This window comes from Trematomus bernacchii, unplaced genomic scaffold (genome assembly GCF_902827165.1).
Source record: "Trematomus bernacchii unplaced genomic scaffold, fTreBer1.1, whole genome shotgun sequence".
Lineage (NCBI taxonomy): Eukaryota > Metazoa > Chordata > Actinopteri > Perciformes > Nototheniidae > Trematomus > Trematomus bernacchii.
In genome coordinates this window covers 7,047,575-7,059,128 of record NW_022987641.1, presented here as the reverse complement: position 1 = coordinate 7,059,128, position 11,554 = coordinate 7,047,575, and the positions used below count along the sequence as shown (strand labels likewise).

General features: G+C 37.3%; 1 protein-coding gene across 1 annotated transcript; it reads left to right on the top strand.

Moving 5' to 3' along the window:
* The first annotated feature begins 1,101 nt into the window (after positions 1 to 1,101).
* On the top strand, positions 1,102 to 11,151 carry gnsa (glucosamine (N-acetyl)-6-sulfatase a). The gene is made up of 14 exons (XM_034133526.1): positions 1,102 to 1,401; positions 2,496 to 2,555; positions 2,654 to 2,860; positions 3,911 to 3,976; positions 4,969 to 5,067; positions 5,490 to 5,657; positions 5,738 to 5,820; positions 6,030 to 6,148; positions 6,273 to 6,376; positions 6,464 to 6,565; positions 7,199 to 7,309; positions 7,404 to 7,514; positions 8,032 to 8,192; positions 8,855 to 11,151. The coding sequence occupies exons 1-14, from the start codon at positions 1,246 to 1,248 to the stop codon at positions 8,928 to 8,930; spliced, it is 1,623 nt and encodes a 540-aa protein (XP_033989417.1). The 5' UTR covers positions 1,102 to 1,245; the 3' UTR covers positions 8,931 to 11,151.
* Positions 11,152 to 11,554: the final 403 nt, after the last annotated feature.

Sequence of the window (11,554 nt, the reverse complement as noted above, 5' to 3'; positions counted from 1 at the left end):
AAGTGGGAAAATAAGTACATAATAAGAACAAGTAGCCTACTTTGATACAAATGATGCTACTTAGCTGCACTCTGCAATTGCACTCCACTAGAGTAAAGGTGTTTTCCACCGCAGTAAATAAAAAAAAACACACGTCGGTGCTCTCTGGTGGACAGATTGTGTAATGGCGTTTTAAACGACCTCAAACAACATTCTGTACTGCAACTTCTAGTATATTATCTGTCACCATGTAAGATATATCTGCAATCATCTGATAGTGACAGATATCTAAGCTTGCCTGATGTTTGGTATATTGTTGCTACTTTATACTTCTACTTTATTTACTTCACTTACATTAATGCAGCTTTATAAATTAATAAAAATGAATAACAAATAAATAACAATACATTATGACATATTATTGATAAAGCTACCCAACAATATAAGTCATTAACTTAGCTCGACTTTACAAGCTGCAGAGTTAAAGTAATAAACTTAATAATGCATTAATTAATAATATATATCCAATAATATAATATATGATATATGATTATAAAATGAGTCATTCTGAATAATGAATACTTTTAATTTTGGTCCTTTGATCTTAATGCTTTTGTACGTTTTCTATCATTTTGAATGCAGTACTTTTATTTGTAACATAGTATTTCTACCCTGTGGTGACGAGTACTGTGGTATAGGAGCAATCCTGAATTTAAATCCTGAATAAAAGCACAACAGAAGCATTAAAATATCTTTAAAGTACCAACAATAAAAGTAATAATCATGCAGAATGGTTTATTGCAGAATCATGTTTCGCCTATTTTATTTTTGTATTATAATTATTGATGTATTAATGTGCACAAGACTGTTTTGGCTTATTTGAACATGGCAATAATATATATATTTCTTAATCATTCCACCTCTGACGGTAGAATAACTTTTCATTAATATAGTTGTTTTCTATAGAAAATAAAATATAGCAGTATAATGCAGTAATAAAACAATAAACCATCAGCATGGGCTAAAAAGTAAGAGTAACGGTTATTTGTACTGATTAGTCATGCTGGGTGGGCTTCTTCAAATCAGCTGACTCGGGCTTCCGTAGCCGCGCAGCACATGACCGGGAAACAAGGAAGTGTTGTCCGAGAAGATACAGGGCCGAGTCTGTTTTCCTCCGCAGAGGACTTGGTAAATTCATTTCACGCTTAAAAGGAGAAGCCGAGCTGAAGGAAGAGACGGACAGCTTCAGTATTTTATCATTACTTCATGAAAATGGGTTTAAATGGCGCGTGTTCGCTCATTCTTTTACACAGTTTACTAACCTGCGTCACTTTGAGCAGCGGGCTGTTTGGAAAATCATTAAAGAGACCTAACATTGTTTTGATCCTCACCGACGACTTGGACATCGCTATCGGGGGTCTGGTGAGTGCATTTGTTTGTTTTTTTGCTATTATTACATGCTAGGTGTTTATTTGTTTTACCAATAAGTCTGTGTTTGCAGGATAGGACGATGCATGTGATTTAACTGATGTAAACTTGACTTTTATTTGTAGTCCAGAGTGATGAAGCTGCTCACATTCCTCCTGGTTAGACGCATCCTTGCGGCATTTCTCATAGTCAGCATAATATTTGCTGACTTAAAATCTCGAAATTGAAACGGCTGTCTGCCTGACAGTGTGTTGTTTGTTTGTTTAGAGGTAAAATAAGTATGCAGATGTTTATTTGAGTAAGATGTTAATACCACACTGAAAATACTCCACTAAAAGCTACCTAAATGTAAGTATTATCAGCAACATTTAGTATGAAAAGTAGAAGTACGTCATTGTGTATCTCCTTAGCCTACTCTTTAATCAGCTACATTTGCATAACCTGCTTTGGCAACACACACTAAACTGTTCTTATTTTATTTATTTTTATGTATCAGTACTTTGTATGTGCCTTTTTTTAACACACTGGATATTTTAATTTATTTTAGGGATTAATTCAATAATATTAAATAATCTACGGATAGTTTTTTTGTTGTTGCGGTTATTGATGTATTGTTTGCTCGTCAAAAGGTTAGTATACAATGAAACTAAAGGGAACTTTTATAAATAGCATGGTTTGCCAAAAGAAAAAAAACATTGAGTTTACCATTACTACAAGACACACGTTTTTTTATATTTCTGAAGTTGGAACTAGTGGGTGTTTGGTAAATAAAAGACAGACAGTTTTAAGTTAAATTAATTCAATCGTATTTTTCAGCTCTAACCACAACAGTTGGTAAAGCTTAAAATATATAGAGTTTGGATCTGTGAAGAATGTTTATGCATAATATAAATATATTTTAAGTAAATGTTATTGTCTCTGTCTGCATGCCAATGGGTCAAAACAGTGTTAAAATCCATATTAGGCACTGATGCAACTTAATTAGATAACGGTTACAAAGAAGCTTGTTGTTGCCAAACTAAAGAACACAGGAGGCCATTACATTACTCCGATAATGAATTTGTCCCATCACTATCTTTTCCTTCCAGAGTCCACTCACCAAGACGAAAAAACTGATAGGTGATGCTGGAATATCGTTCACAAACGCAGTAAGTATCAGCATCATTATCGTCCATTTAGTGCTGTAGAGAGAAGATAGTACAGATATTAAAAAAGAGCCATTTTCCTCCTCTCCTGCCCCTAACAGTTTGTGGCCAGCCCGCTGTGCTGCCCGAGTCGCGCCAGCATCCTGACGGGGAAATACCCGCACAACCACCACGTCATCAACAACACGCTGGAGGGGAACTGCAGCAGCACAGCCTGGCAGAAGAGCGAGGAGGCGCACACCTTCCCCGCCCTGCTGAGGACGTACGGAGGCTACCAGACCTTCTTCGCCGGGAAATATCTGAACCAGGTTAGGGATGATACCACGACATACTTGTGCATTTGGGTAGGATGTAGGAACAAAATAGAAGAGAAACGTGAATTGGAACCATTGGAACCAGCTTAAACCAACTGTGCAATACCAACAATACTTAAGCTGTGTAACTTCAATGTTTCAATTATTCAACTGTGACAGTCTAATATTACTAAGGATTAGTACTGCATTTCAGTTTACATTTTGAGCAATAATCGGGTTTTCATCAATAATATATTTATTTTTCCTTGTATTCCACATTGCATATTCACATTTTTACAACTTTTTAATAAATTGTAGTACAATGTACACATTTTACTTGACTTCCTTATGTATGCCGATCTGTCCAGCATTTTTGCAACACTTCCAATAAAATAAAATAAATTGACTTTACAGTAGGTGAATAGTTAAACACTGTCACAAGGTCTTCCCTTTGTGATTTAGTCTCATGATTAAGTCAGGCTGTCAAAGTTGCATCAACCCTTGAGATAAACAGACGAACAAATGGGGAACCAGGAGACACACTTCACCTAAACAGAAAACAAATAACGCTTAACCCCGTTTTCCAGCTTCCCTGTGTCGCAGCAGCTATAACTTTTAACTGACTTTTAACTGACGTGCCTAAAGTGATACAAAAAGTGGAAGGAGTCCACTCGTGAGAAATCAAATGTTTCTGCTCCTCCTAATGTGTTGCCGATTGTTATTTATTAACACAGGTACCGCCCCCTTAACACTATATAAGTGCAGGCGTGTTCCATGTGTGTACTCTGGCACACGCCCAAGAATTGTAGAGATGCCACCAGGCCACTTTTATAATTGTATATTCCCTAAGAGAAGAGCAAACATAAGAATCGATGGGTACCAACAGAATAAGATACATGCATTAGGCCCATAAACTCTCATATACGTCTTCCTGGAAATATATATTTATATTGTTTGTCTCTTTATCGATGTGCTGCTATAATACCAATCAAGAAAACTGAATTTAAGACTTTGGTTGTATATGACGATAAATAAATTCACATCATTATTCTGTTTGTGTTTCAGTATGGGCACTCGGAGGCTGGGGGGGTGGAGCATGTTCCTCCAGGCTGGAACTACTGGGTCGGACTGGTAAGACAACAACCTTTTGAGCCCCAAATGTACACCTAGGCTCCCTCCTGTCTGACACAATTGTTTATTTTTGTTTACAATTGAAAGCCTTTTATTATATGGTCCTGTCTGCAAGTCAAATCCTGTGCCATGAATTTGGGAAATGATAATGCAACAGTCATTGATCTGCATGTTGTCCGTACTGTATATTATATATATATTCCTTTCCCCCCCCCTGTTTTTGGTACATAAATGTCTCTGGGAAGTTTGTTTCTGTGTGTGTAAGAGCAGATCTGAGTTCAGCTCAGTCGTCATGTGACTGTGAGCTGTCTGCAGCAGCAGCCAGACGAATAAATAGACTAAAATTAGATTTTCTTTCAGTCTCTAACTGGGTTTGTCAGTAAGCAGAGGTCATGGTGGTAATACGACCGGCGTGCAGACCTGTTTTTATCTGCAGCGCTACTAAACAAACACATCTGGTCCCATGACCACAGCTTATCTTAACTCGGACAGAGTCATGCTGATTCTATAGATTGTGTGTGAGGAACATGTGACCGTGAGGACGTTTAGTTAATGTTTGTAATCCTACACTAAGCAAGCTTAAAGTGCTGACAACATAAAAAGGGTTTTGGGCTTACGTTTTTATATTTGTTCTTATTTTACTTTTAATATCTGTCCTCTACAGAAATCCTAAAGGACGATGGAGAAAAATAAGATTCTGGTGATCCATTTTCGATCCATATTTTTCTTTCCTGTGTTTATGACTTTCTAAGTTCTTAAATGTTTCTTTCATTTTGGAACAGGTGGGGTAAAGAGGTTTTGCAAGGTGAAATAAAAGAGTTTTGCCACTACAGTGCAGACTTCATAAGTTTATCTCGAGCAAGAATGTATATAAAAGAAGTAAAAAATAACTTGTGCTAAAGGGGTTATATTTCTACCACAACATAAACAGAAGCACAAAAATGGTAAAATCCCAAATAAGAGTATTTCATGAAGTTGTTTGTGTTTTCCAGGAGAAGAACTCTAAGTACTACAACTACACTCTGTCAGTGAACGGGAAGCCTGAGGAACACGGAGCAGACTACAGCAAAGACTACCTGACAGACGTCCTGGTGAGGAAATCAAACACACCAGCTTTATTTGATTGTGTGTCATTCTTGGTTTTCCTGTTCTATCCTATGTATTGAAAATAATATTTTAAATTGTGACTGTCCCATTAAAACAATATTCTATAAACTTAAGAATATAATGATTTTAATATGATATAAATGAAAGAACAAGCAAAATGTAATATAACAAGCAAGGTCGTTAGGGTCAGTAAGAGCTCAATTAGTTTCACATGAATTTTTAGCTTTGACTTTAGGATTTAGTTTAGTTTTCAGAGTGTGTTTGCTTATTTTAGATTACATTCTTTTTTCTTAAAGGGTCTAGTTTGTATACACAACAATATGTTTCATTGCTTGTTTTCATTTTAGTTTATGATAATAACCCAAATAGAAATGCCTAGAATGAACGTCTTTGCTGCGACTCTCAGGCCAACAGGTCTCTGGACTTCCTGCAGTATAAATCAAACTACCAGCCGTTCTTCATGATGGTGTCCATCCCGGCCCCCCACTCCCCGTGGACGGCGGCCCCTCAGTACCAGAACAGCTTCAACACCACCAAGGCTCCCCGAGACCCCAACTTCAACATCCACGGGAAGGTAGGCTCCTCCTTCCACTTAAATATCCCCTGTGAGGATGGGACAACAAAAAAAAGTGACATTATTCCATCTCCCCTCAGGACAAACACTGGCTGATCCGACAGGCTAAAACTCCCATGACCAACTCCTCAGTGCAGTTCCTGGACGATGCCTTCAGGAAACGGTCGGTCATTGCTGCGTCTATCGTTCTTCCTTCGTTTCTTTCTTCTTCCTTCTCTCCATCCACTCCTTTATTTAGCTTTGCACTCTTCATTTTTTCAGTGATGACAATAAAGCACTTAACTCTAACAATGCTCGTAAACACAGTAGTTTGACCTTTTTATGAGCTTTGTTTCTATATAAAGTCTCACATTTTGGTTTCCTGGCCTGCAGATGGAGGACTCTGCTGTCAGTGGACGACCTGGTGGAGAAGATCGTGAAAAGTCTGGAGGTCAGATCTGAACTGGACAATACGTACATCTTCTTCACCTCAGACAACGGATACCACACAGGTAATCAAAATATAGACTCTTAAAATGGCAGATGACAAGTAGATGTTCCTTTTTTAAAACACAAATAAACAAGGACTCTGGATTCAGAAGGTTTTAAGTTCACAGTGTTTGTGTTTTCTTTCAGGTCAGTTCTCTCTTCCTCTGGATAAGAGGCAGCTCTACGAGTTTGACATCAAAGTTCCTCTCATGGTCCGAGGACCGAATATCAAACCCAACCAGACCAGCCAGGTACACGCGTGTTCCGTTGTAGTATCAGCTCAGTGCCTCCCTGCAGTATTTGTTGAACTAAATGAAATGTAATAACCCTGTTTTCAGATGCTGGTGGCCAACGTGGACCTCGGCCCGACCATGCTGGACATCGCCGGCTACAACGTCAACAAGACGCAGATGGACGGTATGTCCTTCCTGCCCGTTATGGTGAGGTCACTAACAACCCGTTCATGTTATTGTTCTTCTTCAGTGTCTGATTCATCAAAAACAGACATCAGGCATCACATCAGTCTATTTACAGTCAAAAACAAAACAGCTGTTCATTCTGATGATCTTTAAACCGGCACCACTTTTCTCCTAATATATCATTTATTTTATTATTATTATTATTATACAAGTGTTTTGGGGGAAAACATAAATCTTATTAAAAATATATTTTTTTAGATATTCAAAATAAACAGATTCCGATATTAATATTGCACTTTAAATTGATTTAATTAACACAAAACACAAACATTTTTAACAGATTACATTTAAAAATAAATTATTCTAGTTGAAGTAATGTAAAAGTTACAGTGCTGAATTTAAGAAAGTTTGCGCAATATTACTTTTCTATTTTTGCTTTCAAATATGTTCATTGTAATTCTATGTGGCACCTGTGTAAGTATGACTTATTTCACACTTAATTTAATTAGTTTACTTTTGATTATTTCCATCTGTATTACTTACTTGTTTTTTAAGCAAGAGTGTCCTCTGGGGTTTGATCAAGTTCTACGTTATCTTGACCTATCAATGAGAGGTCGTGCACATATGTACCTGTGTGTACCTGTGTGTGTTCAGGAGGGCAGGGTGAACAGCAGCAGCTGGAGGACAGACATCCTGGTGGAGTACGAGGGGGAGGGGAGCAACGTCTCTGACCCCGCCTGCCCTCTGCTGGGACCCGGGGTGTCGGTAAGAGAGGAAACTTTCATTTGATCTGTGAGAGGGAAGAAGTCAAATAAATAAACAAATTATTCTCCTCCTTCCATCCGTCCTCTTTCTGCAGGAGTGTTTCCCAGACTGTGTGTGTGAGGACTCGTACAACAACACGTACGCGTGTGTGCGCACGGTCGCCGCCTCCTCAAACCTGCAGTACTGCGAGTTTGACGATAATGAGGTTGGCCTTTCTTCTTCCATCTAATTTGTATTGCCCTTTTGTGACCTGAAAAGATAAAGACTGTATACAATCATTTATATTTGGATGTGCTGAAACACCATTTGTCATGCAAAAGTACTTTTAGTTCCATTCCAGTCTTTTATTCTAACTTTGTCTTTGTGCCTCTGTAGATTTCTCCTCCATTCACCAGATGACATTAGATAATGCCTAGTGTGTAACTTTAGGAACAACAATTTCCTTCGGGACAAATAAAGTCCTGTTTTATCTAATCTGCATAAATTAAACATAACATTTCAGAAAAGGTGTTATACAAAAAACAATTGCCTTAATGTAAAGTAATCACATGTTGAATTTGTATCTTATTGATTGGTTTAAAGAAGTGTTTCTCCCTAAAGCCATCATATCTTTGTGAAGATTCTCTACTTTGGTGCCTACTGTACTGGTGGTGGAATCCATCTTATTTGTTAGTTTCCTCAGCTGGAAGGTAACATTGGTTGTGGATGTGCGCCCCCTGCAGGTGTTTGTAGAAGTCTACAACGTGACAGCAGACCCCTACCAGCTGACCAACATCGCAAAGAGCATCGACCAGGAGGTTCTGGAGAAGATGAACCACCGGCTGATGATGCTGCAGTCCTGCGCCGGACAGTCCTGTCGGACCCCCGGCGTCTACGACTCCAGGTCTGTTCAGCAGCGCCATGCTGCATTGATTCTCTGAAAAGTGAAAGAAAACAAATATATCTCTGACAGAATCCAAGTTGTAATATTGCATACTCTTGCATGTTACTGCATTTGTGTGTAGGGACTTTCTATTACTGACTAACTGTAGTTAACAAGGTTTGTAGTACTAGAAAATCATTTATACATTGAAAGTGTATTGAACTATGACTGCATAATGGGGCCATTGAAAGTAAAAAATAAACGAATGATGGTGCCAAGAGAGGGGGTTTATATCCCCTGTGCTTAGAGTGTTACATTTATGACAATAACTTGAAGAGAAAACACCTAGAACATTTTCTAAATTAGCGGCATAAATGTACAAAAAAAGCAGAAAATGTCGATTATTTTGTCCATGAATAACATTCAGACACTATTTATGTTTTTGTCAATGTATTGCCTCATAATCTCAGAGAATATTTTAATTTCGCACTATCTATATTATCCATACAATTATTATATTGCAAACTGTATTTCTTTCCAGGGAACTTCTTTGAAATTATTCAGAAATGACAGACCAACAGTTTCAGGAAATCTTCTTTGTTTGACTGGTACCTGAACGCAGCCTGTTCTACTGCGTATAGTTCTAGAATCGCATTAGAATATGAATGCCTCTGTCTTCTCAGGTATAAATTTGACCCGAGACAGATGTTTCCGAACCACAGCTGGCCGCCCAGCAGCATCCGACAGAAGAGGAAGTGAGGAGGTGGAGAAGAGGAGATGAAGGATGGAGGGAGGAAGAGGAGGGCTGAATAGTTTTTAGTATCCAGCCTCCTGCTGGTGTTGCCTTGTTTCAGGCCTGAGCGGTCTGTGTGTGTGTGTGTGTGGATGGAGAAGGTATCAGGTGAGGAGTGGAGGGGGGGGAAGAGGCCTCTGTGGGTGCTCGCCCCCCCCCCTTAAAGCCTCCAGGTTGGGCTGCTGTTTGTTGAGTTTGTCTGTAGGTGTGCAGGGAAATTATTCAATGTTGATTTATACTCACAAGCCATTAATCCTTGTCGTCTTGTAAGCATTCATTGTATTTGTTTAAACCCCTACAGAAAAGGGACAAAAAGAGACCCAGTTCTTATAAATGTCTCCGTTGAGAAAATAATATCAAAGATCCAAGCAGCGATAAGGTCACATTATTTTTTTCTTATTTAAATAGTGCACAAGAAGTGGTTTGCTGCATTCGGATGGTCCTCAATAATTTGTCAAATTTTAAATATAAATCACTGAGTTGCACTGGTAGTAATATAAAACTAATAAAAGCATAATAATTAAAAACAGCACTGTGGTCACTTGATAATGTCAATGAGGATCAACCGACTGCAGCTAAATAAATCCTGGTACGATGATAAGAGAAAACGTAAAATCGGAACGATCACAGGTATTTGTAGTGCAATAATTAAGTATATAAGACGATCAAAAGTTGAACGCTCACCTGTAAATTTGGTGTAATTCATCAATAGTGTTGGCTTGAATAGATGTGAGAAGGAGATGGAAAGATTATACTGCGAGGAATGCAGAGAAAAGCGAGCCGCCTACAGAGAAGTTGACAAACAGGAAGTCCAACAGAAACACATCTCACAGAAACGAGTGCCTACATTTACAATCCAGCTGTCACTTCCACTCTGAAGCTAAAGACAATACGACTGAATAACGATCACACACTGAGAGCAGACGGCATGTGACAAGGAAAAGCTAACACCAATTTCGATTTTTGTCACAGTCATTACTTTTTATGCAGGAGTCTGAAATCAGTCAGGAAAAATGTCCAATAATTATTAGTGGTATCAATAAAAACCTGCTTATAAGTTTACAGGACCATTTCTGACTTTGAAAGCACTTGCTACACCGTTTCAGTATCAGACTCGCATACAAGTACATTACCTAATTTCAGTGTTAAAGCACCTTTTTCATCCAAAATGTTCTTTTTTTTCATTTCCTATTTGGATTTAATTCATCCTGTGTTGTATATTTCATATTTACTTTATTTATGTCACAACTGTCACTTTAGATGGGCAGAAAATAAATGTCTATGTTGGGGTGGAACATTTCGACAACTATTTAGTTTTGCGTTTAACTGAGCCACATTTAAATAAATAAAAAGGGTTAAGGAGAAGAGATACATTTTCTAGAGAAAAAAAGGTTAAACTTTTCCAATAATCAGGGTTCCTGTTTTAGGAGAGTTATTTTGTTTTGTTTTTATTTATTTATGTTTCTAACAAGAATTCTCATTTTGTTTTCTGAGCTGGATGTGAGCACTTTTTGAAGGACAAATTAAAAAAATATATTTGATATTTTTATCCATGCCACCTTCTCCCTCAAATTTAAAAAGAAGCTTTTTGTTGGATAATTGTGTTTTTTTCCCCCGCCACACTTTAACTATTCTGCGGTGTTGAAATAAATCTGATTTCCAGAGACTAAATAAATGACAAATCAAAGCTACCTACAGAAAGTATTTGTTGGTGATACATTTTTTTTTTTAAATAAAGCTCAAATTTGTTCAGTTTCCAGAATCTAACCGAAGATCTGATCAGGACATTTTGGGGGGAAATATGAAATATCAGAAAGTCTGGTCAGAACTAAACGACTGACTCTTGTTGTGTGTGTTTATCTCAATTGTGAATGATTTTCTGACTGGCTGTTAAAATGTGTTCCACTGCTACTGGAGTTATTATTCTTGTAATAATAATAATTATATCATTTTGTTCATGCAGCGGTTTCCTCCTCTGTATCTGATTCACATCTGGACTGAATTAATGTGAGAACCCTGATCTCCACATGTGATTATATTTCACTGATGCACTTTCCAATCTGTCAGAACTCTCTTTATGGAACCATTAGTTTTATTTTATTAAACATTTTTGTAGAGTAGCTTTTTATGATTCTGTATTTTGGGCTTGATTGTGTGTTTGTCCAAATAAAGAGATTCTCAAAATACTACATTTGTCAATTTTAGATTTGTCTTTTTGTCACATTTACACAAAGTATTTTAAGTTTTGATAACCGGTGACCCTAAAAGCCTTCTTCATGAACTTACCTTTAAATCTTACCTGTTTTATTTAAACATTTCCTGTTAAATTCTAAAACAAATGCAACGTTTATGTTAAGGTTTGATGCCAGAACTGTAGAAAACTACATATTTTGCATGCAATTACTGTATTTTCCAGATTAATCAATACATATTTTAGTCTATTAAATGTCAGAAATTAAATTCAGAGAATACTCACAATCCCAGATGTCTTCAAATGTCCAAATAGATTTTTAAATGAATTACGCATTTTAGCTCTGTAACACATTTGTCATTCACGAGTCAAATGTTCTTTTTATATAAAATATTTATT

Bases quoted from the DNA above. Each gene is read 5' to 3' on its own strand.
- gnsa (XM_034133526.1), top strand. From the start codon at position 1,246: ATGAAAATGGGTTTAAATGGCGCGTGTTCGCTCATTCTTTTACACAGT. The intron at 5,068-5,489 runs GTGAGGAAATCA...TGCGACTCTCAG, and splicing joins ACTACCTGACAGACGTCCTG to GCCAACAGGTCTCTGGACTT. The intron at 8,193-8,854 runs GTCTGTTCAGCA...CTGTCTTCTCAG, and splicing joins CCCGGCGTCTACGACTCCAG to GTATAAATTTGACCCGAGAC.